Genomic DNA, 8,239 nt, shown 5'->3' on the forward strand with positions numbered 1-8,239 from the left:
CATAGGGGGTTGTTTTAGAAAATATCAGTTTATAAGTTTCATACTGAAACCCTAAATCCGTCCTATTACATATAAAGGCTGCAGCTGAACCAAATCGGCTTCTCCGTAGTATCCAACACCACCGTTTCAGCAGCAGTAATCTCTTCACCACCAACAACAACATGGTAATGAAATCTAGAAAATCGTCTGTTTCTCTTGTCTTGATGCAAGTTTGAATTGAATGTAATTTGCAGATTTGTATTTAGAGTTGTTCCAGTTTTAATCCATGGGTTATCTGTGCATGTTTAGATTAGTTGTTGTTCTCCATTTGTAATGAAAAGATCGCGCCTTTCCTCGTTAAATATATGGTTTGTTTTCGTGTGTTATTGTTTTTTTATCTTGCTTAAAGACATGGTTCCCATTGTTTAATCTCTTGCTCGTAAGAACCACGAGTTAAAACTAGAGAGCTTTAGTATTTAGATATTAGTAGTTTTGGTCAGTGGAGGAGGTGGATTAGGGTAGAAGGGTAGTAGGAACGAGTGTGCCAGTGCAAGTTGTTAGGAGGACTTTGTTATCCGTGTTAGTAGCTATAGTACTAGTATTATTTCAAAATTTTGAATCATTTGTTGTATTACTTGGTGAATCTTGTCTGTGGTATTGTCGGGTGCGGTAATTTCTATTATATCTTGTCCTTTTACTATTCCTTTTCTAGATTTTTTTTTCTTGAGCTGGGGGTCTATTGAAAACCACCTCTCTATCTCACCTCTGAGGTAGTGGTGTGGACTGCATACATTACCTTCCCCAGACCCCACTTGCTGTAAGTATACTGGGTATGTTGTTGTTGTTGTAGTTTCGGTCAGTGGTTGGTGGAATTGGACTTTGATTTGCTGTCCCTCTTAAGGTCTGCATAAACTCTACCCTCTTCAAACCCAAATCGTGGGATTTCACTGAGTATATTGTTGGTGGTGGAATTTGAAAGGAAAATACCCAGCCTACTATCCAATACTTCGAAAGTTTCGCAGACTTTTGAAAAGTGATGCAAATCAGGTGCCATTGGATTTTAGTTATACATAATGGTTTGGATGAAGTTTGCTCTGTAAAACCAAAAATATTGAAACTTATGATGAGTTAATTAAAATATTTGGACAGGCTCGGTAAACCAGACCCCACTTTTGGGATTACACTGGGTATGGTGTTTCATTAACTCTATTCTTAGGTTCTCGATAGATGATTTATACATATTAAATAAACTTTTTAGCACAAACATAGGGGTTTCTGCCGAACACGTAGCTTCCATGGTGGATCTGTCTTTAGTCTAGTTGTAGTAGCAATTTTATTGTTTTCTTTGTGGCATAAGTGAAGGAAAGAATGGTCAGTATTCAGCTTTAGATTGTTATCTATTTGTTCTGATGTTGATGACTTGGCCTTGCAGTCGAAGAGGAGGACTAGGGAGCCAAAGGAAGAGACTGTCACTCTTGGACCTTCTGTGAGAGAGGGAGAGCTTGTTTTTGGTGTTGCTCACATTTTTGCGTCATTCAATGACACTTTCATTGTATGTGGTAACCAGTGGATTCATTAGTCTTTATTTGTCTGATTACATTGTCTCAAGTAGTTATGGACTTTGTTTTTGAACTGCAGCACGTGACTGATTTGTCTGGAAGGGAAACTATGGTTCGTATTACTGGTAAGGACTTACAGAATAAGAGCTCAAATTTGAATTTCTTGGTAGTTAGCTTGGTATTTTGTTGAGGAGCTGATAAAATAAGAGCTCAAATTTAACATAACCTGGCTTTTATTTGCTTTTTATTCATTAAGAGTGAAGGCACTCACTGTAAGCTCTGTTTTGACAACAAAAAACCATCTGAGTGACATCTTTGCCATGTATTTCTTATATTATTTGATGGTTACCTTAATGCTATCCGTGCCAGGCATGGCAGAAAGTCTTTAACTTTTGGGTTTCAATGGGAGTTAGGTTGCTTTTGTTTCACTTATAACTCCTGTCACATACTAATTGAGGATTGAGAATTGTTTAATGTCATAACTTGGTGCATAATTTGATTGCTATGTTCTAGTTGACGTATGTGACTTATTCTGTTTGGTGTTAGTTCTTGGCTGCTACTGCTGATTTCAAGCATTATTGGCCATCGTACTTGTGGTCAATACATTGTTGAACATTATAAGTACTTTTTTTGTTACTTTGCATTATCTCTCTGGTTATGTTGAACATTATAAGTACTTTTGACATTCCTAGTTATTATTGTCCTTTCTCACTTCTCTATCCGTCGGCAAGCCTATTATCTTCTTTGAAGGATTAGCTACTGAAATTTTACTGCTCACGATCCTGGTTCTTCCTTTGGATACACTTTCCTATAGTTCTTCAATGTAGCTAAAGCTTATTTTTAAATGCTTGGGTTTTATAACCTTTCCTCCTATATTCTTTTACCTCGTATCAGAACGCCTAAGCTTTTACCTATTGACATTTCAGAAGTTCTGAATTATGAGCCAGTTATTATTTTTACAATTTAAGCACTACTGCAAATTCTGCATAGCATTTATAGTCAATAATTATAGGTTAAATTTCTATTTGACGGACTTTGTGCTTTTACTTTCTGCAACTTTGCAACCCTAATTTGATTCCTCATGTACGTTAAGAACTTTTGGTTTCTAAACGTCATAGTGGTGCAGCAATTATCCAACTTGAAAGGTTGCTAGATTTTCTGTAGTTTTCTCAACGGTTCCAAAGCTTATTTATATTTCTGCTCTTAACTATTATTATTTATATTTCTGCTCTTAACCATTATCTTTGTTATTTATTGGGAAAAAATTGTAAAGAATCTCTGCTGTCACCTGTTTCTAATAGGTGGTATGAAGGTCAAAGCTGATAGGGATGAATCTTCCCCATATGCTGCTATGCTTGCTGCACAAGATGTTTCCCAGAGATGCAAGGTACAGCTTATATTCAGTTCTTGTTTTCCCTTCCCATCTACAATCAGTTGAGTAATGCTTGTACAGCTTATATTCAGTTCTTGTTTTCCCTTCCCATCTACAATCAGTTGAGTAATGTATTTCCTTCTGTAGACGCTCATTTAGGGAATGTCTTCTTGAGTACAGGAGCTGGGAATCAACGCGCTTCACATTAAGCTTCGGGCCACTGGTGGAAACAAGACCAAAACTCCTGGACCTGGTGCTCAGTCTGCTCTCAGGGCTCTTGCCCGTTCAGGAATGAAAATTGGTCGTATAGGTACTGTTTATAGCCTTCTTTTTCCTTTCGTGTATCTGAACTGAGAATTATCTGTCGGTTGTGTTGGTATAACCTTTTTGAGAAACACTTCACGTGAACTGAAATTGGAGATGACAGTAACTGTCTAATTTATCTTGCAGAGGATGTGACTCCCATTCCTACTGATAGCACCCGCAGAAAGGGTGGTCGGAGAGGAAGAAGGCTGTAAGCTTGCTGCTCTTGTCAAGAAGCAGATGCGGGTTCTTGTTGAGAATGTCGCAGGTGCTAGTTTTGATATGGACTTGAATATTGTTCATCTACTATGTACTTCTATTGATGTTGGCCTTGCCTATAAATTTTGCTTCTTTTTTCATGGTTAAATTTGTGAAACAATTATGAGAAATATGAATTGTGGCCTACAATCAATTAGCTGGTTAAGAATCTACTTTCCATGGTTATCTATCTCTTCGGCAGGCTGTATGTAGCTTGCAGTTTTGTGTTGGATAGAAAGGAAGGAAAATAAGGTGCTATTGTGGTTTTTTTTTCCTTCTTTCGAAGTAGTTACTAGTAAAAATGATTCATTTCTGCGTTTATAATAGTAGCGGATTTAATATCTGATTATGGTACTTGAGTCTATGGCTATTGGAAACCTCTGTACCTCCCAATGTTAGGGATGTAGGGATAAAGTCTGTACTCATGATCCTCCCTAGACTCCACTTGTGGGAATTACACTAGGTATGTTAGTTGCTGTGCATGAATCTATGCCCTAGTCAAATCTATATGACCATCCAAGAAACTTGGCCAGCCTCCATTTTCGACTACAGAAAAGAGCCCTGCCTCCAAGCTCAGCTCAAAAAGCAAAGTAGAAAAACTCACCTCATGGATTCTTGTTTTGACCAAACAAAGCACAAACTAGCCTCCGTTTTCGACTACAACTAAAGAGAATGTCCTCATAAAATATACAAAGTTTCAGCACAACTTCGTTTTTGGTACAAAGGAGGTTTGAAATTTGTGATGAACGAACATCTTTGACTAGGGGAGCTGACTAATTAGATCAGGGACTGAGAGGATGAAAATGGCCGGTAATTGTAAAAGGAGATGAAATTTTTTTGGGTTATTTTTCTCCTGCAATATTGTTAATTTGTATGGTAGAATTCTGTATGATTAACAAAGTCAGCCGAATCAGTAATGTATGATTAACACATCGGAGAACTAATGTAGGTTGAACACAATTTTAGCTATTTTGAGAAAGGCACTTGGATAAGCAGCTATCTAATTTTAAAGTCAAAATTGTTTTAAGACTGGAATAATATATCAATTACTAACCCACTAGCAGTCACATTCAAAAACTACATACTTTTCGGAAAAACAGCTACGTGCTACATCACAATTTTCATTAAATGTCAAAATTGATAGGAACCTTTTAGAATTTTTATATTTGACACTCTAGAAAACAGATAAATTGTCTTACTAACTTTTCCAAAATTGAAAATTATATTACAGCACAAGGAAAAGTTTCATCTATTTGCTGACGGTTTAGGAAACATCCACTCTACCTAAGAGTAAAGTCTGCAAAGATTCTTCACATCTGTATATGTGATTACTCGATACTTGAATTGCTGAAATGTAATAAATATCCGGTGGAATCGAGGAGTGCAACTGGCCCCGTAAGGTTCAATAGGTGAAGGATTTTGGACAGAGAGAAAGGAAAATGCAAATTCCCCATGTAATATGTCCTTGTCTCTTTGCAAATGTCTTGGAATCCTCCACTGGAACACTACTAAGACAAGCTGGATTTGAACCCCACAAATACATCTCTATATAGTTAGTTACCTGTTTGCTTTCCTATGCAAACAGCCAACAGGCCTTTCAATTATAAAAGGACATTTTCGTTCTCAAGTTTAATTATTGTTATCTATATTATTATATTGCCAATACTCACCAACCTGATAGCTCAACAAGTATATCATTATTCGTTATGTAAACTTTTGGTTATCATTTTAACTAACCTCCTCTAGACTTATTTAACAAATGTAGCTTATGTAATATAATATCAAAATCCAATCTTGAAAAATGAATCATTTTCAAGAATCAGAAGCGGAATCAGAATATCAAACTTACGTCCAAACTCGTACATTAGTCTCTAGTTTGGGCCGGATTATAATAGACAAAGTTTACCGCTCTCGTCATTTTGTTCTTGCATCTGTTATCCAACTTCCAATAAAACTCAATTACTATGCCCAATTTAGCACTTTCTCCCTCTCCAAAAAAGTGAAAACTCAGACCACAAAACTGGAAAAACTTCACCTTCTCGACAACAAGCCATGCAACAATGACCAAAACCACCTGTGACCAGGTTAAAAATACAACACAGATATGAGATAACTATGTCACTCTACCATCTGAAAAATTTTGTCTTAAAAAAACAGTTCAGATTTGGTCTCTTCGTTTTTTCTTGTTCCACGTTTTCCAATTTGTTTCACAGTTTTCCTATATTTCCCTTCAGCTTTCTTGTTTGACCCACCAATCCCCTCTTCACATTTTGACCCTTCTTCCTATTATATAAACACAACAACCAAAAACCTACAAAGCATTTATAAATTCATAATATCATCAAACAGTTTGGTGAAGGGGCAAGGAAGAAGAAGAAGAAGAAGAAGAAGAAGAGAGAGCTTTACTGCATTGCTTATGGCATCCATTTGGATAATGATATCTCCATGGACACCTTATCTCTTCTCTTTCATAGCTCTTATACTTCTTCTTGAACAAATCTTTTACCTCAAAAAGAAGCGTTTTCTTCCTGGTCCGAGTTTAGTGTTTCCCTTTTTTGGCAACGTTTTCCCTTTAGTCACCAACCCCACCAAATTCTGGGACCTTCAATCCGCTTTAGCTAAGTCTACAAGACATGGTTTCTCAGCTAATTACACCATCGGTAAGTTCATTCTATACATCCATTCCACTGACCTCTCTCACAAGGTCTTCGCCAATGTCCGCCCCGACGCTTTCCATCTCATCGGTCACCCTTTCGGGAAAAAGCTATTCGGGGAGCATAACTTGATTTACCTATTTGGGCAAGAACATAAAGACCTCCGCCGAAGAATTGCCCCAAATTTTACCCCGAAAGCTCTTGCTACGTACACCGATATCCAACAGAGGATTATTATCAAACACTTCAAGTCCTGGTTGGATGAAGCATCTAAATCCCCTAGCACTCCAATCCCGCTTCGTCTCCTTTGCCGGGACATGAATTTAGATACTTCCCAGATCGTCTTTGTCGGTCCATACTTGAATGAAGAATCTAGAAGGCGATTCAATGTTGATTACAATTACTTCAATGTTGGGTTGATGAAACTCCCCGTTGATTTACCGGGTTTCGCTTTCAGAAACGCTAGGTTAGGAGTTGGGAGATTGGTCGAAACTCTTTCGGTTTGTGTGGAACAGAGCTTAAACAAGATGAAAAGTGAAGAACAACCTACATGCTTAATTGATTTCTGGATGCAGGAGAATTTAAGAGAGATTAACGAAGCTAAGAAAAATGGATTAACAAAGCCATTTGAGTACAGTAACAAGGAACTTGGAGGTTACCTATTCGACTTCCTCTTTGCAGCTCAAGATGCTTCTACTTCTGCTTTACTATGGGCACTGGTGCTATTGGATTCTCACCAAAATGTTCTTGAGAAAGTCCGGGAAGAAGTAGCGAAATTCTGGTCGTCGGAATCTGATCAGCCGCTGACGGCGGATATGCTCAGGGAAATGAAGTACCTAGAAGCGGTGGCGCGTGAGATTATTAGGATCAGAGCTCCGGCAACTATGGTGCCGCACATTGCCGGCGAAGAATTCCGGTTAACGGAAGATTACGTTATCCCAAAAGGGACAATTGTATTCCCGTCGGTTTTTGACTCGTCTTTCCAGGGATTTACTGAACCGGAGAAGTTTGACCCGGACCGGTTCATGGAAGAGAGACAAGAGGATCGGGTTTACAAGAAGAACTTTCTAGCATTTGGAGCTGGGCCCCATGCATGTGTGGGCCAGAAGTATGCTATCAACCACCTGATGCTTTTCATTGCTATGTTCACGGCTCTGATTGATTTCAAAAGACACAAAACCAACGGCTGTGATGATATCTCGTATATTCCTACCATTGCTCCGAAGGATGATTGTAAAGTGTTCCTTTCACAGAGATGCACACGATTCCCATCTCTTTGATGATCAAATTTGTCCCCTTTTTTTAATTTAATTTAATTTAATTTAATTCAGATCATCACATTGGTCCCATTTGGCCATGGGTGTAATAGGAAAAAAAAGTGAATGGGGTCGATGTGTATTTGTTATTTCCCTTTTTTTTTTTTTTTTTAAAATTTTAGTATGTGAATACATGTAACTTGATCAAATGATCAAGATTCTTTTGAAATGCTTGTTGGAGCAATTGATGGAGTGGCAAATAATTGGGATTGTGTGGAAGATTAATAAAAGAAATTCCTTTTAATTAATTACTTATATTATGACTATTTAATGAGTTTAAATAGTGAAATATGGTCTTTAGACTAAAAGGGATAAACAAGTTTTCTAATTAAGTGAGGTCCTTCAAGTTTTAAAAATTAGGTGAAAGAGATGAACTTTTTTTTCAGTTTTCTTTTTAAAATATTTTCGTTCCAACAACTTTGATAATTGTTCGAAGTTGTTTAATAACTATGCGAAGTTGTGGTGACAATTAATGCAGTTGTTTAATAATTGTCCCAATTGTTCAAGCGATTTTATTTTCTAACTTGAGTTATCTCTTTTTTTTTTAATTAAAGACTTGAGAGGGTGTATTGATTATTTTTTTCTAGGTCTTTGTTGTTTGTTGGTCATTCTAGCCCATTGCCAACGAGCTACCCTGGCCTGGATAACCACGGGAATTTCAATAAATATGAAATTTTAAAATTAGTGATAAGAATTAAAGGTTAACCATTAATATTGATTCATGAATCTTTCCAATGTAGAGCATAAAGTATGAAGCGTTGAATTCCCAATCAAATTTATATGCATTAGTTAATTTGT

General features: G+C 37.1%; 2 protein-coding genes across 2 annotated transcripts; both read left to right on the forward strand.

Moving 5' to 3' along the window:
* On the forward strand, nucleotides 1-3,745 carry LOC107859113 (40S ribosomal protein S14-2). The gene is made up of 6 exons (XM_016704011.2): nucleotides 1-164; nucleotides 1,412-1,531; nucleotides 1,618-1,663; nucleotides 2,840-2,925; nucleotides 3,091-3,220; nucleotides 3,361-3,745. The coding sequence occupies exons 1-6, from the start codon at nucleotides 162-164 to the stop codon at nucleotides 3,426-3,428; spliced, it is 453 nt and encodes a 150-aa protein (XP_016559497.1). The 5' UTR covers nucleotides 1-161; the 3' UTR covers nucleotides 3,429-3,745.
* Nucleotides 3,746-3,821: 76 nt separating this feature from the next.
* Nucleotides 3,822-7,696, forward strand: LOC107859112 (cytochrome P450 710A11). Its single transcript, XM_016704010.2, has one exon. It carries the CDS (start codon nucleotides 5,888-5,890, stop codon nucleotides 7,403-7,405), a length of 1,518 nt encoding a protein of 505 aa, XP_016559496.1. The 5' UTR covers nucleotides 3,822-5,887; the 3' UTR covers nucleotides 7,406-7,696.
* The last annotated feature ends 543 nt before the right edge of the window (nucleotides 7,697-8,239 follow it).

This window comes from Capsicum annuum, chromosome 2, assembly GCF_002878395.1.
Source record: "Capsicum annuum cultivar UCD-10X-F1 chromosome 2, UCD10Xv1.1, whole genome shotgun sequence".
Classification (NCBI taxonomy): Eukaryota; Viridiplantae; Streptophyta; class Magnoliopsida; order Solanales; family Solanaceae; genus Capsicum; species Capsicum annuum.

Bases quoted from the DNA above. Each gene is read 5' to 3' on its own strand.
- LOC107859112 (XM_016704010.2), top strand. From the start codon at position 5,888: ATGGCATCCATTTGGATAATGATATCTCCATGGACACCTTATCTCTTC.
- LOC107859113 (XM_016704011.2), top strand. The intron at 1,532-1,617 runs GTATGTGGTAAC...TTTGAACTGCAG, and splicing joins CATTCAATGACACTTTCATT to CACGTGACTGATTTGTCTGG. The intron at 2,926-3,090 runs GTACAGCTTATA...TCTTGAGTACAG, and splicing joins ATGTTTCCCAGAGATGCAAG to GAGCTGGGAATCAACGCGCT.